The sequence below is a fragment of the Amphiprion ocellaris genome, chromosome 15 (assembly GCF_022539595.1).
Source record: "Amphiprion ocellaris isolate individual 3 ecotype Okinawa chromosome 15, ASM2253959v1, whole genome shotgun sequence".
In the NCBI taxonomy this organism is placed as follows: Eukaryota; Metazoa; Chordata; class Actinopteri; family Pomacentridae; genus Amphiprion; species Amphiprion ocellaris.
The window spans coordinates 25,759,865-25,785,676 of NC_072780.1; the positions used below are offsets into that span (position 1 = coordinate 25,759,865).

The 25,812-nt window shown below is 38.9% G+C and overlaps 1 protein-coding gene across 2 annotated transcripts in view; it reads left to right on the plus strand.

Annotated features, from left to right (window-relative positions):
• The window catches only part of LOC111580940 (ATPase family AAA domain-containing protein 2-like), a 29,689-nt gene extending 4,100 nt beyond the window's left edge, over nucleotides 1-25,589 (plus strand). Inside the window, exons 5-29 of one of the 2 annotated variants that reach the window (XM_023288891.3) lie at nucleotides 132-495; nucleotides 1,346-1,409; nucleotides 5,864-5,939; nucleotides 6,033-6,158; nucleotides 6,790-6,856; nucleotides 8,154-8,231; nucleotides 9,048-9,156; nucleotides 9,246-9,361; nucleotides 9,693-9,867; nucleotides 10,550-10,638; nucleotides 10,817-10,976; nucleotides 11,429-11,519; nucleotides 12,952-13,266; nucleotides 13,356-13,473; nucleotides 14,149-14,335; nucleotides 15,318-15,503; nucleotides 15,670-15,805; nucleotides 16,438-16,634; nucleotides 17,917-18,076; nucleotides 18,663-18,785; nucleotides 18,971-19,048; nucleotides 20,546-20,944; nucleotides 22,829-22,956; nucleotides 25,015-25,143; nucleotides 25,252-25,589. In XM_023288891.3, the coding sequence (XP_023144659.2) occupies nucleotides 132-495; nucleotides 1,346-1,409; nucleotides 5,864-5,939; nucleotides 6,033-6,158; nucleotides 6,790-6,856; nucleotides 8,154-8,231; nucleotides 9,048-9,156; nucleotides 9,246-9,361; nucleotides 9,693-9,867; nucleotides 10,550-10,638; nucleotides 10,817-10,976; nucleotides 11,429-11,519; nucleotides 12,952-13,266; nucleotides 13,356-13,473; nucleotides 14,149-14,335; nucleotides 15,318-15,503; nucleotides 15,670-15,805; nucleotides 16,438-16,634; nucleotides 17,917-18,076; nucleotides 18,663-18,785; nucleotides 18,971-19,048; nucleotides 20,546-20,944; nucleotides 22,829-22,956; nucleotides 25,015-25,143; nucleotides 25,252-25,284 (3,704 nt within the window). In that variant the 3' untranslated portion in view covers nucleotides 25,285-25,589. The remainder of the gene's footprint in view (nucleotides 1-131; nucleotides 496-1,345; nucleotides 1,410-5,863; nucleotides 5,940-6,032; nucleotides 6,159-6,789; nucleotides 6,857-8,153; nucleotides 8,232-9,047; nucleotides 9,157-9,245; nucleotides 9,362-9,692; nucleotides 9,868-10,549; nucleotides 10,639-10,816; nucleotides 10,977-11,428; nucleotides 11,520-12,951; nucleotides 13,267-13,355; nucleotides 13,474-14,148; nucleotides 14,336-15,317; nucleotides 15,504-15,669; nucleotides 15,806-16,437; nucleotides 16,635-17,916; nucleotides 18,077-18,662; nucleotides 18,786-18,970; nucleotides 19,049-20,545; nucleotides 20,945-22,828; nucleotides 22,957-25,014; nucleotides 25,144-25,251) is intronic. The other variant, XM_023288893.3, reaches the window with a different exon arrangement.
• Nucleotides 25,590-25,812: the final 223 nt, after the last annotated feature.

Consider the following 25,812-nt stretch of genomic DNA (forward strand, 5'->3'; position numbering starts at 1 on the left):
AAAAAAGGAAATATAAAAGTCATCATTCTTCACTCATCTTTTATCTTTTCACAGTAACAAAAATTTGGTGTACAAACTTTTGTGTGACATTGTTTGTGACAACAATAATGAATGTGTATGTTTATTTGTAGGTGGCAGGCGAAGTGTCCAGAAAAAGAATGGGGAGAGGAAGAGTGGGGAGAGGAAGAGTATGCAGAAAAAGAGTGGGCCGAGGAAGAGTGGACAGAGAAAGAGTGAGCAGAGAAAAAGTGGTCAGAGAAAAAGTGGGCAGACAAAGAGTGAGCAGAGAAAAAGTGGTCAGAGGATAAGTGGAGGGAGGATAAGTGGACAAAGGAAGAGTGGGCAGAGGATAAGTGGACAAAGGAAGAGTGGGCAGAGGATAAGTGGGCAGAGGAGGAGTGGTCAAAGGAGGAGTGGGCTGAGAAGAAGCACCAGGCCGACCAAACTGACCAGCAGATACCAGGCCCCCAACATGTTCAATGGCATCAGCACCAAGTAAGACGGCATGAGTCAGTTTGGGCTGTAACACTCTGGATGACACAAGTTTCTGCAAAATTCACCATAGACTGAATACTGCAAATAATTTAGGTTTTATTTATTCAGGTACATGTCGCGCAGTTTCTGCTTTTTAACACCTTTGCTTCGTCTTACATTACTTCATGTTATTCTTTTCCTCAGACTTGACTCAGAGATTTAGTCTCCTTGCAGAAGGTTTTGATTCCAGATTCTAAGATGTCTATTTTTAAGATTTCTGCCTCCATTCTGATGCACAGCATTTAAAAAAAATCAACCACAACATTTAGTTGGAGTACTCTGATGATCCCTTTGTTTGTTGGTAAATTATTGTATCTCTTGATTCCAGTTTGTAAAATGAAAAATTCAGAAATTCAACTTTCTTCTTTATGACTTACAGTATTCTAACTGTGTTTTGCTGCACATTTTGCAGTTCTCTCTACCTCTAGCCATTCTGTTGTTGTTTCCATAGAGGTGCAGGACTTTGTATTACAGAGAAAAACAAGGCCACAGTGAGAAAAAAATGTGACAGGAGCAAAAAAGAAAACGTTGAAAAAGTGTTTGAGACTCAGAGGGTTGATCAAGAAAATCTTCGACAGATTAACCAACAATGGAAATAATCAGTAGCTGCATCTCTAAGTCTAATGTTTAACCTGGTGAATTCTGCAGAAACTTTGTTGACTATTTTACTCTATGTACTGTATGTTAGTTATGTTTAACCTTTCTCCTTAGGGCTTTCTCCCACAGTAGGGAAATAAATTCTATGTTATGAGATAATATAGCAGATTTAATATTATTTATTTCTACATTGTTCTCTCTGTACCACTGTCAGCTCAGTCCTGAAGGAGATGGACAACATGAAGAAGAAAAGGCGCCTCAGTAGCAACAAGGAAGGAGTGAGTAATACTGAGTAATATTACAATCCTAAAAATCTTGTTTAGCCTGTTCTGTATGCGTAAGTTCATTCACATTTGCTGAGGAAGCTGTGATCAGCTGCATTTCTGCACTTGTCTTTACCTGATTTGGTTGACTGCACGTCGGCTTACGCTCATTATTTGAAGCACTTTTGCTGATTCGAGTTGAAGCTTTGACCAGTTTGACTTGTACACATTCATGCCCACAACATTACAGAAACTCAGCTGGTGTTTGTCCATGTAGACACTGTAGTTTCAGTTTTATTGGTACAGTTTTTGAGATTTTTTCCCTTGACTTCAGCACAGTGGAGGTGAATGGAATTTTGTATGTGTTGCTGACAACACTGAGAAAGATGAACACTGAAAATTTCTACTGTTACATCAGTAATCCACAGAACATTGTTTTAATAGAAGTTATTTCTTGTTTTCATCTGTAACATTTTAATATAGACTGAGGTTAACCAGATTAAGTTGTTAATAGCAGTGTTAATTGTTCTATTTTGTTAATGTTGACCAAAGATGTAGGAAATTAAATGCCTTCTCCAAACTTATAACTTCTATCAAATAAGTAGATAAAACTACATTTCTTGTGTTTGTTTGAACACAGATGTATTTTTTCTGCTTCTGAACACATCTCAGTTTGACCAGAGCTGTTGAAACTGTTGCTGTTTTGACCCCCTCTTTAAACTTTGTTTACATCCTGTGGTAGTTTAAAACCCACAGCTCAGACCATGTTCACACACTTGGTCGGCCTCAGTGGGCGCTGCCTCTCTTATCAGGCCGTCGTGAAGGTGGTCCACCCGTCTGCTCGCTGCTCATGGGGAGGGGGTGACATCTCTATCAGCTGCCACCATATTGGAAATCAGCTGAGAGTCTGAGAGGCACCAGCCCTTGTTTTTGTGTTTGTGTCACATGAAGTTTACGTGTTGACATTGGTGCTGACATGGCTGGCCTCCAGTCAAACCAAATCAGAGGATGTATATGACTGATGCTTGATCTCAAAGATTTAATCGTGATCTTCCAAAAAGCCAGAACTGTATATGTTGTTTCTCTTACAAGACAAGAACTTGAGATGTAGGCTAAGGTATATCACGCTAATAAGTAGGGCTGCAACTAAGACATTTTTCCTTATTGAATGATCTGATTATTATGTTCTTTATCAGATGACTGTTTTCAAGGCTAGTCAATTAAACATTTTGTCAGCAAAATATCAAAAAATAGTCTAAAATTCCTGTTAGGGTAACATCTTCTGATGGCTTGTATTGTCTAACCAACACCAAAGAAACCCTTAAAACATTTCCTTCTGACAACCTGACTCAATATTAACTTTAAAAAATTATTATTTTACTATAGAGACAATCAATTTCTGTTGCCTGACTGACTGACCAATTTACAAATAGTTGCATCTCTACTACAAAGGCTCTAAAGAGCTAAATATCAGTCTGATTGTCTACTCTGATTTGGCTGTATGGCAGCTAGGTGCTCCTGTGTTTTTAGTGCACTAGTAGAAAGATGCAGAAATAGAACCTCTTGACAAAGGTTGGGTTCTGATTGGGCCTGAGAGATAAAACAAGAGTAATATGTAATGATGATCGACACTTTGTCAGTAGCAAAAAGAAAATGTTCAATAGGAAGTTAGATACAAACTTCCATGAAAGCACAAAACAAAAAATTCTTTTGCATGAATAAACTCCAAGCGTGTTCCCTCCCTGGTTCGTAAACAGCTGGTCATAACCCTTTATAATGGAGCCCACTCACCCTCCATTGATCTCCCATTGGCTTCTATGCAAGTCCTCCTCAGGCATGTTAGTCCACAGCAGCCTGAGTCTAGTGGCTGCAGCCGGTGAGGATCTGTGGTTACCCTTGCAAAACGGACACCATGGTCTAAAAAGATTCCCAACCCTGTCCCCTAAAATCACCTCCACCTACAGTCATGGATGAAAGTATTGGCACTGCTGGAATTTTTCCAGAAAATTAACCATTTCTCCCAGAAATTGTTGCAATTACAGATGTTTTTGGTATGCACATGTTTATTTCCTTCATGTGCACTGGAAAAAAACAGAAAAGCAGAAGAAAAAAAGCCAAAATTGACATAATTTTACACAAAACTCAAAAAATGGACCGGACAAAATTGTTGGCACCCTTTTAAAACTGTGGGTAAATCATTTACTTCAAGCATGTGATGCTTGTTTAAACTCACCTGTGGCAAGTAACAGGTGCTGATAATCTAGAAATCACCTGAAGCCAGTTAGAATGTGTGAAAGTTGACTCAGCCTTTGTGTTTTGTGCCTATGTGTGTCACACCAAGCATGGAGAAGAGAAAGAAGAGCCTAGAAATGTCTGAAGACTTAACAAGCAAAATTGTAAAAAAAAAAAAAAAAAAAAAAAAAAATATGAACAATCTCAAGGTTACAAGACCATCTCCAGAGAGCTTGAAGTTCCTTTGTCCACTGTGTGTAATATAATCAAGAAGTTTATAACCCATGGAACTGTGGCTAATCTCCCTGAATGGGGATGTAAGAGAAAAACTGACAAAAGAACACAACGCAGGATAGTTTGAATGGTGGCTAAACATCCTCAGTCAACTTCCACACAAATTCAAGCTGTTCTGCAGACTCAGGGTGCAAAAGTGTCAGCTCAGACCATACATCATCATCTGAATGAGAAGAAGCGCTATGGCAGGAGACCGAGGAGAACATCACTGCTGACAAAGAGACATAAAAAAGCCAGACTGGAATTTCCAAAAAATGTATCTGAGTAAGCCTCAGTCCTTCTGGGAGAATGTTTTGTGGACAGATGAGACTAAAGTAGAGCTTTTTGGAAAAGCACGTCATTCTACTATTTACAGAAAACAGAATGAGGCCTACAAAGAAAAGAACACAGTACCTACAGTCAAAAATGGTGGAGGTTCAAAGATGTTTTGAGGTTGTTTTGCTGCCTCTGGCACTGGGTGCCTTGATGGTGTGCAAGGAATCATGAAATCTGGAGACTATCAAAATATTTTAGGCTGCAATGTAGGGCCTAGTGTCAGAAAGCTGGGTCTGCGTCAGAGGTCATGGGTGTTCCAGCAGGACATTGACCCCAAACATACCTCAAATAGCACCAAGAAATGGTTGGAGACAAAGTGCTGGAGAATTCTGAAGTGGCCAGCAATGAGTCTAGTTCTAAATCCCATTCAACACCTATGGAGAGATCTCAAAATTGCTGTTGCAAGAAGGCACCCTTTAAATCTGAGACACCTGGAGCAGTTTGCAAAAGAAGAGTGGTCCAAAATTTCACTTGAGAGGTGTAAGAAGCTTGTTGATGGTTATAGGAAGTGATTGGTTTCAGTTATTTCTTCCAAAGGGTGTGCAACCAAATATTGAGTTGAGGGTGCCAACAATTTTGTCTGGCCCATTTTTTGAGCTTTATGTAAAATTTTGTCAATTTTGGCTTTTTTCTTCTGCTTTTTTTGTGTTTTTCCAATGCACATGAAGGAAATAAACATGTGTATACCAAATGCATTTGTAATTGCAACAATGTCTGGGAGAAATGGTGTATTTTCTGGAAAAATTCCAGCGGTGACAATAATTTTGTCCATGACTGTATGTGACACAGTCCGAACATCTGAGGTGCGGATGGACTTGATGTCGGAGTGCGTAGAGATCCACCACACCACTATCATAACATAAACGATGCGAAAAGCTCAAACTTAAACTTTAATTATTTAATTGTTTGCTGTTATGCGTTTTTATTTGTATTATTAGTTCTACAAAAATTTTAAAAATCTGCAATCAACACGTACAACATTTTTCCAAGTGCACACAGCTGTTATCAATACTGGGAATAAAGGGAGACTCTATATAAATATTTTACTATTCATATTTATAATTTCTGTCCACACTTGTCTCCTCTCTGCTCTGGTTAAAGACAGCCTGCAGTTAAGCTGAAAAGCCCCTGAATATTGGTTACATGATTGTTGGTCTCAATGGAGTCTCTAACGATTTCACAGCTACACTTATGAGTGCAGAACTTTTAATTTTTTATAGGATTTGAAGCAAATGTTTTATTTTTTGTAAAAATTTAAATGAGACTGAGAATGTAGAATAAAGTAATTTTGATATCATAATTTTAAGCACAGATTTGGATGCTTTTCCTGATTGAATGACGCATGAATATCATGTTTAAGGACCATTGATAGTTGAGTAATGCGACAATTCTTTCTGTTTTTGCAATTTCTGGCTGATAAATTGCGTAATTTTGGTATGTTTTTAAGAAGATAACATGCCTTGCAAACCCACCAGCCGGTTTTGGAGTTCAGGGGGTTAAACAATACAAGCCTAAGATATGGAGACTAAATTGGGAGAAGAAGTCACTAATTAAAGACTAATCTTTAACTTTGGTGTTGAAAGTAAGATAAGTTGCTTACAGTATTTGTGTGTTTGATGAATTTTTAGAAGATCTACTCTAAAGCCCAGAGGACAAGAACTCCGGTACCACAGAGAGAGTTCACTGACAGCGAGGATGGCAATGGTTTGTACAATACAATAAGAAAAGGAGGTGATTATGGGAGAAGAGAGGAAGTCGAGGTGCTCTAAAAACTTTTTTCTGCTCTGGTATTTCCAGGTATGACCGTGGACGAGGACAGCAGGCAGGCAGTGACTGCAGATGAAGACAGTAACTGCAGCGCAAACCAGAGCTTTGACGCCAAAATGAGCCGAGCCTCATCGCTCTACCAGGGACCCAGCAGCGGTCAGTAGCTTATAATGGAGATGTGTACAAAACTTCTCAAATCACAAAAAATAGACAACTGTAATTAGCCCAGATTGAACTGGAAGAGTGTGTAACTAGATCACAGCTACATTATGAAGGCTTACCTGATTACATATTGATTGCATCTTTAAAATATGGCAGTTTTAAAATTAAACTTTTTCCATGATGCTATACATCAAGTTAAGTTACTCTTCTCAGGTGACTTAACTAATATTTGTTTTTCTTTTTAATGGTGATTAATGGATGACTGAGGTTGTATTGCTTTTTATTTACCTTCGAAATGACAGATGATTGTTTTATTTCTCTTGCGCTGCAAGATCAAAATTCTCTTGTTGGCCTTTGAATTTACAGAAACAGCAGCAACAGAACCAGCATATCACATGTTGTGGTAGACACAGAGCTCACCTGTAGTTTTTGCCAGTATTGTTGCTTTATGTAATAAATGCAGAATGTAGAAATTGTGTTTTGCTATGTCATGTTAGGAAAAGAATAATAAGCAGGTACAGAAAATAGCAAACAGGATTTTAAAAAAATAATGCTGTGGAAAAATAAACATTTAACATATTTCTTACACTTTGAAGGTCTGATAATTGTGTTTTCTCTTGATTAGAGTTTCTGAAAGGAACCTTCCGGATTAGTGCTTCAGGACCAAACACAAGCCGCAGAGGAGCCTTCAGGTGAGACTGTGGACACAACTTTTCTATTCTGTCTGAATACAGTAGAGCTCAAATGCTACAGCCAGAACATTTGTGGCAAACGCGAGTGATGCTGTAGTTTCAGCTGTGCTATGGAGAGATACCTGTTAGACCAGTTTGTCTAAGATTAGACACATACAGGCAAGCTAAAACATTAGCTACCAGGCTAACAACCACGCTAACTCGATATCTCAGCTTTTGTCTGTTATGTCCACTAAGCGTTATCGTTTTGTTTTTGTTTGTTTTATATATATATATATATATATATATATATATATATATATATATATATATATATATATATATATATATATATATATATATATATATATATATATATATATATATATATATATATATATAAATAAAAAAAATTTTTTTTTATTTTTTTTTTTATAAATTTAATTTTTTTTCTTTCAGTTATGGTCTTATGATGTTCTCTAATTTTGATCTGCCAATGGGACTTGAGACGGAAATTAGCCATATGGCTACAATCTATTGTATTTACATGAAAATGTACATCAATACAAATTGTCCCATTTTAAAAATAAATGAATAAATGAAATGAAAATGAAACTTTGAATTAAAACCTGTGTTTCCATGGTAACACTCAGAGGCACCAATTGACAAAAATATTCTTTGTGGTTTCCTGACAGTATTATGAGTATTATGGAGCAATGAGCCCGGAAAGAATTTTCAAAACAGCAGTAATCTTTTGGAAAATAGCTGTGGTTGCAATTGTTTTCAAAATCAGCATTTTTTTGTTGTATTTTCCTGGTAAAATATTGCTTTTAACTGTTAAATTATTCCAAAGTTCTCTGCTGGAGCAAAAAAAAGATCAGCAGTTTGAAGGAGTTGTTCAGTCAGTCACGTTTTGGTACAACTTGATTGTTTGCTTGATCTCAGCAAGTTTTTTGTGAAATCAGATCCTGGTCTACAATGACAGTTTGGTCTAATGAGGGCTCTCTAACTAAATATCATAATTTCAGAACTTATTATTAGTTTCTACCAGTTTAGTATGAATCTGTAGAATACCTGACAGACACACTTTGTATCCAGATTTATATCCTTTTTTCTTGTGTAATTTGCTCTTGAAGCATCATTGCATCAAAAGGTAGCAGATATCAAATCAAACTGCATAATGAGACTTTTCCAGCGATGGCAGTTGCTTGTCCATGCAACTAAATGTTTTTATGTTTATTATCACATAACCTCCGAACCAAGTCCATTGCCTTTACCTCAATCTGCAACTGTCTTTTGGTTTTGTTCCTTTTTCCAGACCCACTAAGAGTGCTTGGTCCAGTCAGTCTGATGAGGACGACGACTCTGATGACGAAGACGAAAAAGCCTTGAACAGGTTAGTGTGTAGAACAAAGCTCTTCACTGAAACACAATGACATGAACTGTTCCTGTATATTCCTATAGATATAAATGACATTAACACCTTTCAAACAAACAAAAAAATGTGATAAACAGATTCATCTGTTCAAGCAGCCGGCCAACATGTTTTTCTAATACACTCATCTTTTAGCGAAACGGTGTTTTTCACCCCAGACAGAGTCACATTAATTTTCCTGGGAAGTGAAAAGAGGCTCTCAGGTTAACATGCTTATATTTATAGACATGTATTGAACATTTTAGCATTGGAGAGGTATGTCTGTAAATATGTACGCTGTGTTTTTACAAAGAATATGAAGGCTCTGTGTAGAAAAGATGGATGTAGTAACCCTCTGAAGCTAAAGGCATGTTACAGCTAAAAATCTCCCAAATTGGATTATTTATATGCCAGAAACTGTACAAACAAAACTTTCTGGCAGTCCTTGAATTAATCATGTTTGTCTTCTAGTTCTTTGAGGAAAATGAACCAAATGGAAGCTTCAAATCATCTTTGCAAAATCACTTCACTACATGCCTTTTTTAAAAAAAAATACAAATAAATTGTATTTTCAGTATGAACAGCCTATCAACACTGAAAGATAACCGTTGAAAAGTTATTTTTTAATTAAACATATGTCAAACATAAACTGTATATCACTTTTTACTGCAAATATACATCAGGTCCAAATATATAAAAATTATTAGTCAATGCCTGCTAATAAAGGTCCTCTGTGTAGGACGTCAGTTTTATTCTTAATTTTCCTGATGTTCGTCTGATTGTGACTCTTCCTGCCAGCTGTCGCCCTCTCGGCCTGCATTCAGAGGATCTTCTGGGGACTCGCAGAGACAAGATGGCCTCAGGAGCAGGTCTTGCAGACATTGATCCAATGGCCATCGATCAATCCGTGAGTTAAGACACACAAAAACATAAAATTCAGTGACCTGTCTGTTACGTCTTCTGTACCTCCTCACTTTCCTTTCTTTCTATCCTCAGGTGGGTTTTGACAGCATCGGAGGTCTGTCGGGTCACATCTCAGCTCTGAAGGAGATGGTTGTATTCCCACTTCTCTACCCTGAGGTCTTCGACAACTTCAAGATCCAGCCTCCCAGGTAGAACACACACACATATTAAGGATTCACATATATACAGGGGTTATATACAAGTGATCAGAATCACATTGTAGTTATCTCAAACTGGAATTCGGACTTGTCATGATGCAATTACCTTGAATTTGAGTTTTGACTCTGTGAGATGATGTTGCAGATATCTGTAGTTACAACAGAAGATACAGTAGCTTACTTTTCAAAGATACTTTGACACCGCAACCAGACTGAAAACAGTGTATCAAGCCGTGTATGAGCCAGACAGGATCAAACAGGCTTCAGCAGAGCTTTAAATCATTTAAATGATTGAACATACTCTGTCTGTGTCTCCCTCCAGAGGTTGTTTGTTCTATGGCCCTCCCGGGACGGGAAAAACTCTGGTTGCCCGGGCGTTGGCCAACGAGTGTAGCCATAGCAACAGGAAGGTGACCTTCTTCATGAGGAAGGGAGCCGACTGCCTCAGCAAATGGGTGGGAGAGTCGGAGCGGCAGCTGCGGCTGCTGTTTGAACAGGTAGCGCTCACCTGACGTCTTAGTGCTGCCCCCTGCTGGAACGACTGTAGATCACGCTCTGTTTTAACTCTCAACTCCAAGCAGTTTCTGGGAGTTTATTGCTCCTGTCACCTTTTTTCTGACTGCTCATTTTTTATTGCAGTACAAAGTCTTGCACCTCTTTGGAAACAGCACAACTATAAAGAATGAGGGAGGGCTAAAAATTATCTTCTGTGCAATATAACAAAATTGTAATGTCATAAATCTTTAAAAAAAAAAAGACAAAAATTAAAGTTTAATTTATTTTACATGTACAAAAGTTTTCCAAGTGATCACAGGGCTTACCATTGCTGGAAAACAACCATCTAATCCTTTTTGCCGCGGTTTCCGGAATCCATTTTCTGATGTTTATCACATTAATTTTATTACCAATATCTTAAGCAGTTACTGATATACACAGCAGGAAAAAAGACAGCTTATAAATTGTATTGCATTAATACTTTGGCTGCTATGATGCTTTAATACTTTGACCACTATATATAACAAGAGGTATGGACTTCCACTCAATGTGGTATTTAAAGGTCTTAAATTTTGTTTCCTGCAATCAGTGTTGATCCAAAGAACAAACACAAACGTCAATTTTCTTTGAGCTTGTTGTTTATGGTGCAGAGGCTGAGTGTGTTTTGGTGTTTGTTGTCCTCAGGCATATCAGATGCGTCCGTCCATCATCTTCTTTGATGAGATCGATGGTCTGGCTCCGGTCCGATCCAGCCGACAGGATCAGATACACAGGTCTGTCACTGTTAGTTAAATTTACCTTTATAACAACAGCTGTTGAGGTACAATGCTTTCTCTGATAGTTACGGTGCCTCAACACACTATACTAGTGAGTGTCATTGTGCCAAATCACTCTGGTTCCTGAGCAAAAACTGTACCACAAACAATCACTGATAGTTTTAAATCCTTGCAGCTCCATCGTGTCGACACTCCTTGCTCTGATGGACGGTCTGGACAGTCGAGGTGAAGTCGTGGTGATTGGAGCCACGAACCGGTTGGACTCCATCGACCCGGCGCTGCGGCGGCCCGGACGTTTCGACAGAGAGTTCCTCTTCGGCCTGCCTGACAAAGAGGTGACATTTTATTTAACTAAGTGTATTTTTTCCACTTTTTAATCTTTTGTTTTATACTGAAAATTTATTGTTTCATATTTGGAAGCTTTTTGGTTTTTTTTTTTTTTTTCTGCAGTCCACAACGTTTTTCTTGCTCCTTGTGGTCATACAGTTTACTTAAAATTCTTTGTCACATCCAAGTTCAAATACTTGTATTTATACAGTTTATGATGCAGCGAATTACAACTATTGTATGAGATGGTGATCACAGAGTCACTGTAATCATTCTGTGTCTGGTTGGAAATATATTAAAATGGTGATGGCGCAGCTTTTACTCCAAAGGATTAGTGTGGCCACAATCGGAGTTTTGAATTTTGTTATCATTGTTATCAGTAATAATGCAGATTACTCTCTGTTCTATTTGTTGATTTGTAACTAAACTTTAATTAAGCTCATCCGTCTGTGTTTTTCAGTCTCGTAAAGAGATCCTGAAAATCCACACCCGGCAGTGGAAGCCTCCTCCTTCTGAAGACTTTCTGGAAGAACTGTCTGAGAAATGTGTCGGTACGATAGATTACTAGATTTCTTATCATTTTCTTCAAAGACATTAAAGCAAAAATGAAATTATGACAATTTACCACACAGCAAGTCTTTAGTAACATCTTCCAAAACCTCGAAAACATTAGCAGCAAGTAGGAAATCTTCATCCAGAAACCCAGAGTCAGTCATTCAGTCCTGCTATTGTCACATGAAGAATATTCCAAAAATACATCCTCTGTTATGTTTTCAGCAGCTGGAAATGGTTCTTCATACTTTTGTGTCATTCTGTTTACGCTACTGTGATGCTCTTCATTCCTGTCTAAGTTGTGAGGCTGTAACCTGGTTACAGTTAGTCCACAGCCCTGCAGCAAGATGACTCAGTAAAACTAAATGTTGCTCTCATATAACCTCAGCTTTGACCACATTACATTGGCTTTCAATTATATTTAGAGTTCAAGAGTTCAATTTCAGATTATGCCTCGTGTCTATAAGGTCTTTAATAATCTTGTTTCAGAATACATTAGTGAACTAACTCCGGATGTCACTGCTGGGTTTGAAAAGTGTCATATACACACTTGTTGTTGTGGCAAGTTTATAATGAGGCAAAAATGCAGCCTCACACAATGACAGAGCCTCCACCATGTTTAACTAAATATCTTATTCTCACATAATGTTTCTGATTGAACCTGATCATTTCAAACTTTGACTCATCGCTCCTCAGAACTCTTGCTGCCAGATGCTGAGCACATTCTTTGCTGAACTTCTTCCAATCTCAAAAAAGAAACTTCTCAGCAGACAGTTTTCTTGACCTTTGGTTCTTTTTTCAGTCCTTTATCTCTCCGCATTCTTCATATTTCTTTAGAACAGTTTGAATACCGCATCTTGAATATCCAGTTTGTTTGCTGATTTGCCTTTGAGAGTGGACTTGCTGATGTTTTGGTTTTATACAATCAGAAATCTTTGGCATTTTGAATGAAATAATGTGACTGAGACTTGGTCTTATATGCTAAGAAGCTTCCAGTGAGTTAAACTCTTACAATATGGCAACACTCAACACCACAAACAGGGATTAAGTCTAACTTCAGAACACAACATAATTCAAACAATCAATAGGACATCTTGCCTTGAAGGAAATCTGGTATAAAACAGCAGAAAATCTCAAAAGAGCACAGAACATGTTCATTGTAAGTGAAGGTCACACTAAAAACTTGCAATTGAAACTTTTTTTGTAATTTCTAATACAGTGTTCATACTTCCTATATATTCTAGCTGTCTTAATGCAGAGAAATAGTGAGAAATGCATCTATGCTCAGTATAACTTTGTTAAAACGACAAATTTTTTGCACAGTCGTGTAAATGTAACTTTTTCTTTACATGCATATGGAGTACTACAGCAGTTTTTTTTTCTTTTATTAGTGCATTTTTTGGAGAATTTTTGAACGTCTGTCTCTCCCAGGTTACTGTGGTGCTGACATCAGGGCAGTGTGCACTGAGGCAGCGCTGTGTGCTCTGCGGCGTCGCTACCCACAGATCTACGGAACCTCCCAGAAGCTCCTGCTGGACGTCTCCTCCATCGCCGTCAGCAGCTGCGACTTTGTGGCAGCCATGAGGAAGATGTCACCAGCTTCACACCGCTCCGGCGCCTCCCCCGCCAAACCTCTGTCCCCCGTGGTTCACCCGCTGCTGGGCGCTGCCCTGCGCGACATCCTGGAGGCTCTGCAGAGGCTGTTTCCTCACGCTGAGCAGGGAATGAAGAGGAAGAGAGAGCCAAGTGAGTAGCAACTGAAATGTGGAGGCACCTCTGCTGCAGTCCTGATAAACCACAACATTCTCCTTACAAATCTGTTCTGTGCATGTCAGATCTGACTTCTGGTATCCTTGACGACGGTCTGATGTCTGATGGAGACGAAGGCTCCACGACACCAAGCATCTCAGCGCCCTCTACCTCCAAGGACAAAAACTTCCTATACTTTGCCAGGTGAGTCTGATCAAAAGCTCACCTTGATCTACAGGGGTTTCTTTATCCCAGTAAAGGAACATAAAGACACCTGTGAGGTATCGCTTTATTTTAACTCTGCATTTATCCTGTACAAGCAAAACATTAACACTTGATTTAAGAGGTTCAAACAAAACATAATGTTGTAGTAAGCAAATATGAGGACAAGATTTTACTAATGTATTTGGCATTAATTATAGCATCTTCACGTGGCGCATACTTGACAGCAGTATAAACATAGACTGAAATTTGAACATAAAAAAGCAGATTTTTGTTTGAGTGAACATATAAACAAATCCTCACAGTAGTAAAATAGTTTTGATTTCAACAGCTTTTACACATGAACAAATATCTCACAGCCCTCATTCAAACTAAATTTTGGATGAGGAATTACTTTATTAAAATACATTAACAAATTATTAAAAACCTTACATTTAAAACATTATTTACATACTGCTTAGAAGTGCAAAATAAGGAGTATTACATGAAATGTCACTTAATTACCACTACTAAGTAAAAAGTGTTATTTTTTTCCTGATTAAACTTGATCTATTTAATTTCAGATACATAATGAATGTTTGTCAGAAACTATTTCAAATGCCAGTGGTAACAAACTGCAGATTTGCTCTTTTCTTACATTTCTGCTGCCTCTTACAGGAGTGCCGTCAAACAACCAACCTCATATCGGCCCAGAATGCTCGTGGCGGGTGGCCCCGGTGCCGGTCAGACTTCCCACCTGGCTCCCGCTGTTCTACATGCTATGGAGCGATTCACCGTCCACAGTCTGGACTCTGCTGTGCTGTTTGGAGTCAGCAGCACCTCCCCGGAGGAGGCTTGTGCACAGGTGACTCCTCAGCAAACACTGCATCCAGCATGTGGACTGAACTAATCTTCAAAATCCAGAGCTATGACCTTTATTGTTGTAGTTTATACTAAGCTGATTTGTTGCATTTTTTATGTGTTTTCTAAAGAGTAAAGCTGTTGGCAAACTTTCAGATGATACATGTAGAATAAAATACCACAATTTTAGATTGAGTGGTTTAAATTTTGATTCTGTCTGAATGGCATGTCACTGATGAGTAGTTCACAGACTGCTGGAAAGTTCAAAATCTGTTCAATTGTGTCTCTTTTTACATTTTCTGACTAATAAATGGTGTGACTTTAATTTTAAATTCAATTTAACATTTCAGTGCCAGATTTTTGATGCCTTTCAAACTTGCTGGGTGATTTTGGGGTTCAGTGAGGTACTAACTGATAAAGAGGAATATTCCTATGAATATTTTCTGAAGCCTAAGACAGCATATTCACAATCTGCAGAAAAGAAAAAAATCCTTTGAATAATTTGGGAAGCTTGAACTAGTTTTTTTTTTTCATTTTTGCCCAAACAACGGCTTAAACAATCAGTTGGTATAAATTAAGAAATATACATTTTTTTTTTTTCAATTATTATTTTTTCCAGCTGAGGTGAGTGGAAGAATTGTTCTCAAACAAATAATGAAATGAAAATCTGCAGAAAGTTTTATCAAGTTTAATAACACTTCTGGGGAGGTTGCTGTGGCTTTCTGTCTTCCTATCTTATTGAAATGAAAGTAAAATTGCATATATGAGCAGAGAGGGTTGACTTTGCTTTCTTGAACATATGGACATGATTAAACTAAAGCAGTCCTTCAGTGACATCTGGTGGTGATGACAGGCATCTATGGCACGCATGATGGGATTTGTTTTATGTTTAAACAGTATTTTACTGTCTTTAAATGCAGAAAAACAGCTTGTCTGTGCAGGATTTGAGTTTCAAGGAAGTTAACGTTGATCTCTTCTCTGATCAGGTGTTCTGTGAGGCCAAACGGACGTCTCCCAGCATCCTCTACATCCCCCACATCCAACAGTGGTGGGACACAGCAGGGCAGGCACTCAGAGCTTCTTTCCTCAGTCTGCTGGGCAGCATCCCCTCTTTTTCCCCCATCCTCCTCCTCGCCACCTGCAGTGTCCCTCGTCAGGAGCTCGACCCGGAGGTGAGGCATAAAGTTGTCCAGAGTCAGAAATAATGCAGAATGTATTTGAAATACTTTTACTACCATGTTTTAGCTGTGTTTCTCCACAACAGGCCAAATAGTCCAGCAATTTTTAGCCCCTTAACATTTAACAAGTGGTCTGATGTCTTTTATGTTCTAACAACAGATCCAGTGTCTGTTTCGGGAGGAGTACGGGGAAGTTTATACCATCAGTGCTCCCACCAAGCAGGAGAAGGTCAACTTCTTCCAGGACCTTATTCTCAACCAGGCGGCCGAAGCTCCACCCTCCAAGAAAAAAGCATGTGTGTGATTCTGTGTTGTTCAGATGCTTCGGTTCAGGGTGTTGTGAGCTGTGGAGCGTAATGCGACAGCAAATTTTATGGATTGATCTGAATTTGAGATTGTTTCATCTCAAATCATCACATTTTTAGAATATTTTCTGCTTGACCAGATCTGATTTGTCTTCAGATATTTGTAAAATTTTAGCTTGATATATCAAATACTGTTTGAGATCTTTTTTATTTAAATATTGCCCATTGACACATTTTCTGCACATTTTTGCACTAAATTTGAGAATCTCTGGAACTACTAATGATAAATGCCTAAAATTTTCAGTGTTTTCTCATAATGGCATTGATTCAAAATTGATTTGTCTATGGGTGAGATGATATATCAAAAAAATTTAAGCCATCCTAAAAAGCCCCACCTTTGGGGACACATCAACAAAAAAAAAATGATGCTGCCGAAATCAACCAGGGATATTTTCTGAACCACATGTAGCTGCATATCACAATAATACAAAACAAAACATATACAATAGTTTTATTATGAAATACTTAGTCACGGAAATGATTCCAAACAAATCAGAGATGGTGGAGTAGAAGGCCCCTAACCCAAATAGTTAAACTATAATATTTTTCTCCTCCTCTCTCAGTGACTCAGGACATGGAGATCCTTCCTGTTGCTCCCCTGCCTCCCCCCCGTCAGCTGTCGGTGCAGGAACGTCTCCGTGTGGAGCAGCAGGAAGAAGACGTGTTGCGGGAGCTCCGCCTCTTCCTGCGTAACATTACCGAGCGCCTGAGTCTGGACCGTCGCTTCAAGGCCTTCACCAAACCGGTTGACATCGAAGAGGCGAGTGGATTAAATTTAGTGAACTTAAACAGAGCAGTGTGTGTGACGTCTGTAAAGTAGTTAAAACACTGAAGGCTATATAATCCAATGACCACTGAACAAACTGGTGATGTCTTACTTTTAACTATTCATGAAATCAAGAATATACTTTTCATTTTCATGGATGAGAAGTGCTCAGACACATTTACACATCTACAAATCTAAAACAGTTTGCTTTGTACATCTTGGTACACACCTGAAGCTGAGCTAAAACCTGATCTTGCACAGATTCATAGTCTTTGATTTCGGAAATACACTAGATACCACACAGAACTGGGCATTAACAACCAGAAGTTCTGGAAGTAGATGACTCTGCAAATCTTGGTCCACGGGGTGCACTGTTTATATTTCTATCTGTGGTTTATATGCACCAAAAAGTATCTATCTAATGTAATCTAAAAGGCCAAAAGTTCAGTGATATAGTTCAGAATTTTGGGGATTTCATGTACAGAGAGGCATACATATCTACAGAGGGAGGAACCTGGGGCTGTATTACAGAAATCCCCTATCTTTTCGAACTCTGAGCATTTTTTGCTCTTGCCATATTTTTTATTTTCCTCTCAGTATCTATTTTTGTCTCTTTTCTGCTCTGTATAACACAGCATGCAGTTTACCTGAAAACTCCCAGAATTTTTGTTATGTAACTGGTAGTTCAGCGAAGTTGGTCATGGTTTCGCGGTTTTATTGGTTTTTTTGTTTGTTTTTTTTCTTTCCCAACAGAATTGCACACTGCATGATTAATTCAAGTTGTCTGAAAATAATATCTGTTGATTCTTTATGTATTTACAGTCTCTGGCTCTGATAAATGGTGTAATTATTTAAAGATAACATGTCTTGCAAACCAGGCAGCTGGTTTTGTTGTTCAGAGGGACTGAGTTAAACTCGGATGAGATAGATTTTTCCAGTTTAACATTATAGAAGCAAATTCAGCCTTCAGAAATCCTATCTGCTTTTTGTTCATCCAGTTTAATCACAGGTTAGGAAATCCAAAATACTCTATCTAACATCTGTTATTAACTTTGATGTGTAATATGTTATATTGTTATTTAGATTTTGATTGTACTTTTCTCAACTCATTTTTCATAACTGCTTTGCAAACATTAATTTTTCACTGACACGTGTAAAAAAAATGCCACAATAGCAATGATGGGACCAAAAAAAGCGGCCAAAGTTTTACTGCAACCAAAAAATAAAACCACAAGCAGAACCTGTCCCACAGCTTCTCTTCTTTGATCTCCTCCAGGTCCCAGACTACATCTTGGTGATCAAGAAGCCCATGGACCTCTCCACACTGCTGACCAACATCGATGAGAGCAAGTACGTCACCGTCGGCAAGTTCATGTCAGACGCAGACCTCATCTGGCGGAACGCTCTCGAGTACAACCCAGACAGCGACCCTATGGGTGAGACGTCCAATAGGATCCATTCACACCATATTCAAACAAACTGAATACAACTGGTTAAAGTGGCCTGATATCACCTCCGTGGTTCAAAAACCGCAGGCTTTTCTTGCTGTTTCTTACCTGCTTCTTAGACTCAACAGGTGATTCCAGGAGAAATTTCAGCTGTTGCATCACTTTCATTTGTTAGTTACAGCCACTCGAGACGGTTTTAGCTTTAGCAGTCGACAGTTTGATATTTTCTGTAAAGCAGGCAGGCTTTAGTTGCAGAGAAAATCCTTTTGAAATTTCTTCTATTGAGAAAGAAACAGAAGCGGATCACTTACCTGAACTCACCTGCTCACTGTGGAGAGATGGTGATCAAATAAAATCAGCATCAGCCGCTCACCGACTGAACCTTCGAGGTGAATCACTGACTGTCCGTTAAATGAAACCAAGCAGTGATCCCAAAGTGGACAACGCTCTCTAAAGCCATCTATTAGAAAATCAAATCAGTGCAGAGCCTTACTTTTGTGTTTGAGGAATCACGTGCTTAATATTATATGGTGAAAAGTGACCTTTTGTTTTACTGTTTACATCTGTGTGCCAGACCGCCACATCCGTCACCGAGCGTACGCCCTCAAGGACACGATACGAGCCATCATCAGGGACGAGCTGGACGAAGAGTTTGAGAGAGTCTGCGAGGAGATCAGAGAGTCTCGTATCAAGAGAGGTGAAACTTCTTCTTCACTGTTTGTAGAATATTTAGGAGTGGAGCAAATGAGAACCGCAGCAGTAAAACACTTGATATAAGTCTGAAAATATACGTTGACAAAGAAAAAAGCGACGTGTTTAAACCTCAGTGAGACACAACTTCCTGTATATGTTTAACCTCTAAACCATTTATTTCGATGGCAGCTCTTTCATTTGAGACCAAAGTCAGCCCAGTGGCCAACGGTGTCTGCAGATCACTGTTCCCCAGAAACAGTCCTCAAGGTAAGTCCAGCATGAATCTCCTAAATGTAAACATAACTTTATCTATAAAACATTCAACAGAACTTGAGTTTCTCACACCAATACACTTTTTTTTAAAAAGTAGTTGCTTCATTAATAAAGCCAGCTTTATACTTTCCACATCTGCTAGCATGTGACATAAATTTTGTCTTCTATGAGAATCTTTTGTGTCTACATGGCAACAACACTTATAGGCAGCAGTGTGGAATATGTGGAGGTTGATCTACTCTGCATTTATATGTGGACTACAGAGTAGTAAAATAACTACAACAACAACAACAGTGTGTGCATATCAACCAAGATGCTTTATTACAAAAGATATTCATATTTGCAATTAAATAGATCCATTTTTATGAAAACTAGAAAGATCTGTGGACCGTAGTCAACCAAAGAAATTCTTCATGGACTGAATCGACTCTTCAGCCAAGAAACTGTGATTGATGGTTTGTTTGGATAATGGCATATCAACGAATCAAACAGTCTACCTGGACACTACAGCCCTAAAACATTTACCTTCAGTAATGTAAAGACTTTGAGAGAATAGCTTTACATAATTTGCAGATTTGTCTTACCTAAATGTTGTTAGAGCCAGTACCACAGTCAGGGCCTCAATGGTAGGAAATATTTTATCAATTTTACACATGGAAGATAATTATTTAGGGCCATTTATTTCATGTATTTAGAGCTACAAAAATTGATATATAAAAAATATCCAAAAATTGCAAAAAAAAAAAAAAAAATTTACAAAATCCATTTGCTTGTTCTTATATGGCCAAAAGTCCAAAAGCCAAAAATACTATTTTAAAGACAACATCAAGACAAAAAAATAAATAAAAAATCAAACAATTTTGAAGCTGGAGCTATTAATTGTTAAAATGATGCATTTTTAATTGAATGATCCGCTAATTAATAATGTACAGTAGATACAGTTAATATTCTGTGAATCCTCAGTTCTTGAAAAAACACAAGAATTTACCATGTTAGAGCATCAGATTTATTTTTGGTCCTACAGTAAAATGCTGCTTTTAAACTAGTGAAGATTAGAATATAATAGCATAATAATACTGAACTAAATTTTACAGATTTACTTCTGGTCTTTTTAGATATAAAATATATATCATAATAAACATATCCACAGCGATGTTTTTAAACAAACTCTTAGGGGTTCATTTGGCTGCTGTGTTGCCACAGAAAGATAATTTCCTAAATATGCCAGCATTCATAAAACAAAAGTGAAAGTCGAGGAAGGTAAAGCTGCAGGCGCAGGAAGCTCCTCATTTAAACATGAGTCAGAGATGCAGAGATGAGGAGGAGATGGAAGCTTCAGCATGAGAGCAGAAAAGAGATAAGAGAAGCAGACGGCAGATGAAATGGAAAAGTCAAGAGGAAAGGAGGAGATTCAGCTGCTCTCATCCTGTTTCTGCTGTTTAATGACCTCTCCTCCTTCACTCCCAACCCTCCTCTGTGATCTGTCTCTAGCTCATAAGAAAAAACGTTACAAACCGCCCCGAAAGTCCAAATGGAGTACTGGTGTCATTCAGAAATCAAAGAAGAAGAAGACCCCCACCCCAACCTCGAGTTCCTCCTCCACCATGTCCAGCAAAGCCAGCTCTGAATCAAGCAGAGAGGAGAGAAGAGGGGAGATCAGTTCTGTTGGTCCAAGCTCATCCAGCATGTCAGACAGCAGCGACGGCGAGCCGGGCCACCTGAACGGCTATGATCACGGCTTAAACGGCGTCGCAGGAGCCCAAAATGGAATCCTCATGAACGGGTACCATCACAAACCTCTTCACAGAGTCGCAACAAGAAGGCTGAACCTCAGGCATCGAACCCAGAGCTCAAATACGAGACTGAACAGGAATAATTTGAACAAATTAGGTCTGTATGTTTTAATGTTTTGTTTTTTTTTTTTTAAGATTAGGAGCGTGCGAGTGTCTTGCCTTACTAACTGCTCTTCAGTGAAAGAATGAGCTGCAAAGCTGCAGAAAGTCTACATCTAGTGAAAGTAGGACCGCTGCTACTGCTGAACAAGCTTCAACAAGCCTCACACTCGGAGGTTCTGCACAGTTCTGGGCTTTGGGCAACACTGACTCGAAGCTAAACTGAGACCTGAAGTCGCTGACTTCTTATCAAATTTGAACCCTCACAAAAATGTATGCTTCGTTCACACAAGACTTTTTGGTGCAGGCTATGAAATGATGGTTTTACTTCCAAGTAGGAGCACATTTACATGATGATTAATCTGGCTTATATGAAGTTTACATGAAATCTGCTTGCGCATATCCCTGCATGTATGAAATACTGGTATCTTGGTTATTATTTTACTGCATACTGTTAGTGGAGGCGCCTGGGATGTTTAAGGACCTACAGTGGCAGTTTTGACATGAATGATGTGATATTCTTAGAACTTTCAACCTCAACCCTCTGAACAGCTAGCATCTCCTTCGTGGGTATCTTTTGCTCCTGTCACATTTTTATTCACTTTGGGCTAATTTTTCACTCCAGTATAAAGTCCTGCACTTCTATTGAAACTGCGCAGCCATGACTAGAAGTAGAGAGTGCTAAGAACTATCTTCTGAAAGTAGGACCGCTGCTACTCCAGTATTACATAGTTACAGTGTTATAATCATTTTAAAAAGTTAATTACTTGACAATACATTTTAGAAAAACTCAAAAACCTGAAATCAACATGTGCAACTTTTTCCAAGTGTCCACAGATGTTTAAAAAATGGAAAAATGGTCACTCTACATACTGTATTTTACTATTTACATTTTCAGTGTGTTTCCATACTTGTCTCCTATCAGCTTTGTGCAAACACTGCCTGCAGTTTAGCCCAGTCCAGCCGAAAAGTCACATGACTGTCGGTCAGCAAATTACAGATGACTACTTAAAGGCACATCAGAAAGCTGAAAATCCAACAATTCATTCTGGCTGAAAAATGGTGTATTTTTAGTGATTTAAAACAATGACAGATGAGTTTTAGGGTTCAGAGAGTGAAATTACTTCAGTCAACTCATTATTTTTAATTGGTTAAATAGTTCATAACCAGGACTGTATGTGGTGTGGTGGTTAGCACCTTTGCCTTGCAGCTAGAAGATCCCTGGTTTGCATCCCAGTCTTCCCGGGATCTTTCTGCATGGAGTTTGCATGTTCTCTCTGTCCATGTGTGGGTTTTCTCCGGGTACTCCGGCTTCCTCCCACAGTCCAAAAATATGCTGAGGTTAATTGGTGATTCTAAACTGTCCGTAGGTGTGAATGCGAGTGTGATTGTTTGATCTATGTGTAGCCCTGTGATAGATTGGCGACCTGTCCAGGGTGTCCCCTCCCTAAGACAGCTGGGATAGACTCCAGCCACGCAGGGAGCTTAATGAGGATTAAGCGATGTAGTTCATCCATTTTATTTTGTTTATACACATCCAGATGCATTGATTTTCTTCATTAAGAAACTGGGAATTATTATGATGTTATGCTGTGAGGTACCAACAGCCTTATTGTCTCTGGTGGTTTACTATCATGCTTTCATATTTTGGTCACTATAATAATAACATAACCAGATACTAAATTGTATTTCATGTTGAGTGAAAAAAAATCTCTTAAATTAGACTGCAACTAACTCCACCCTCAGCCCTCCTGCAGTAGCTCTGCCCATCCCCCTGCTTAACCAGTCTTGGTGAAAAGCTCACCAACTTTTGCACCAAAGCTCTTTTAAAAGTGATAAACTTCAGAATAAATCACAGCTGCCTTCGTGTGTTCGTCTTCAGGGAGGCAGAGAAATTGTGAGACGAGAGCCACCAAAGCCGCCCTGGACCAGGTGCAGCTGTTCAGCAGAGACAGATCTGTGGAGGTCGACAAGACGCCGTCGCTGGTCGTCGACCGCAGCAAACTGAAGGTGAGTCGATGAACAACAACTGTGTATGCGAGTGGACGGTTTTCTACAGCAGTTGTTACCTTCTGGAGCTTCGTATGAGGGGTCGTCTGATTCACCGGATGTCAGCTGCAGGTAAAAGTCTGCAAATGTCTGATTATCTCAGTCTGCATTCTCCCTCTCTTCTGCTGTGTGTTACCATTTCCTTTGCCAGAAGAAACAGCCACAAACAGCCGTGCAGAAAAGGAAACTGAAACAAAGCTTTTCAGAGATTTGGATCGTGCATTGAGGCAGCTCTCCACCCAACAAGGACAGAGAGGACGGATGACAAAAAGCTGCCAAAATAAGAAAAATTATTTCTTCCATAGCATCAGTGTTACCAGTTACTTATAAGGTGTTGCACAGCTGCATCTCCTGTCGGATCAAAGTCATGAATGTCGAGCTGTTTCACCACTTGATAAAAGACTTCTGCGTAGGACATACCTGCTTCCTCTCTACTCAAGATACATTTAACTGATTAAAAAAATTCTCCTTGATGGTGGAGGAGAAACAATATCCAGGTCATAGGAGGAGGGAGGAGGCATCAGTTAGCATCATGCAAAGCACCCAATGTTTCCACGAGGCGTTAATATACATGCAAGCACTTTGATGATTTATTTCATAATGCTTTTTTAACTTAAAAAAAAAAAAAAAAAAACATTTCTACACACAGTACAGACACTTCACTCTGTTGGTGATATAAAAAGTTTAGATCACATAAATATTTAAATAAAACTGCTTCACAACAGGTTTTTCATTTTGGTGATTTTCAGCATTAACGATTTTTTTTGTTCAACACATAATTAATTTGTACAGGGACACGTACAGGGCATGAACTGATACCACACAACACAGCATTTATCACAGAAGCTCATTTGCAAAGCTTCACTACATGACTGCTGTCTTGTTCTGTTTGGTGCCATATAATAACTGCAGACTGTGAGTCTTCAGCAGCAGGTTGATGCGCTGCAGCAGTGACTGTTGCAGAGCTGCTTACAGACAGGAAACCATCAGGAAGCTGCTGCAGCCTTCCCTCCCCAACATTACTGATTTATAGTTCATAGATGACACTTGTTGTTGAGTGTTTTAAACAAGAACCTAAAAATATGTGATGGAGGGGCAGCAGGAAATGATTCAGAGGTGTGAAACCAGAATTAATACAGTCCTACTCTGGTGATAGAGCAGGACTGTATTAATTCAACTTTATATTGACAGTTAATGTGCATTTTCTGGATTATTCGATTTGTTGTTTGGTCTCGGGCTACATGGTGACTTGGTGGTTAGCACTTTCGCCTTGCAGCTAGAAGATCCCAGGTCATGTCCCCACCTTCCAGGGATCTTTCTGCATGGAGTTTGAATGTTCTCTCTGTGCATGTGTGGGTTTTCTCTGGATTCTCCAGCGTCTTCCCACTGTCCAAAAATATGCTGAGATTAATTGGTAACTCTGAACTGTCCGTAGGTGTGAATGCAAGTGTGATTGTTTGTCTCAGGTCACCTGTGATAGACTGGCGACCTGTCCAGGGTGTCCCCTGCCCTCGCCCTAAGTCAGCTGGGATGGACTCTAGCCCCCTGCGACCCTAATGAGGATTAAGTGTTGTATTGATAATGGATGGATGGATGTTTGGCCTATAAAATGTTACAAAATGGTGAAAAATGCCCATCAATAACTCAACCCACAACCAAAACATATGTCTACAGAGGAGGGAAGAAACCAGAAATTATTAACATTTAAGAAGCTGCGGGCACCCTGATAGCGCAACAGGTTGAGTGGGCGACCCATAAACAGGGGATAGTCCCCGATGCAGCGGCCTGGGTTTGATTCTCGTTCACGGCCCTTTGCTGCACGTCTACCCCTCATTCTTCTCCCTGCTTTCCTGTCTGCCTCTTCACTAACCTGTCAAATAAAGCCAAAAAGGCCCCCAAAAAATAATTTAAAAAAACATGTAAGAAGCTGCAATCAGAGAATTTAAACGTTTCTGACTCAATCTGGTAATCGATTACTTGTTGCAGCTCTACAGTCAAGTCCGTGTTTGTGTTTTACAGGATCTCCTGAACAGAGCTGTGGCCAAAACCGAAGGCGCTGAGGTGGAGCCGCTGGAGAAGCTTTACGCTCTGCTGGCTCAGTGCATCTACAGACACAGAAACAACTACAACAAGACGGCGCTCATAAAGGTACGATCCACAAAACCGATGTGCTGTTCCTCCCTTTCATGTCACAGAATCACATTCATCAGCGTTCACGTGCTTTATAGTTTGAGTTTTTTCTTTTTTGTTTTGCAGGAAATGAAGACAGAAATCGACAGCTTCTCTTGATCTACATCAGGTCTATTTTAATAAAACCTCAGAGTATTCAAATACGCAGCTCTTTACTCCTCTTGCCTTGACATTTTGTCCACGAAAACATACCACCAATCAAAAATACCTCAGTATTCATTCCATGACATGGTATTTATTATAGAGTATTTATTTATGTGATATGTTTATAAGAGAGTAATATATAGAATAATAGCAGATATTACATTTTAATTTAAAGTTTTAATATTTATGACTTTGCAGAGTGTTAATTTATTAATGTTATCATGTTGTGAGTTTTAATAAAAGTGTGATTGGTGAGGATAGACTGAAGTCATTGTGTGCGTATTTCCTGAAGCGCAGCAGATGTGTCACCTGATGTTCATTTTCAGTGCTGGATGTTTGTTTTTATCTTTACTGAAGTGAAAACTAATCAAAAAGCTACAATGAAGCTGCTGCATGTTCCCATCTGTAACCAAACAACAGGAAGTGTTTCATTAGTTTTGAGTTCTTTTGTTCAGACATAGAATGATTAGATAGATGTTGATT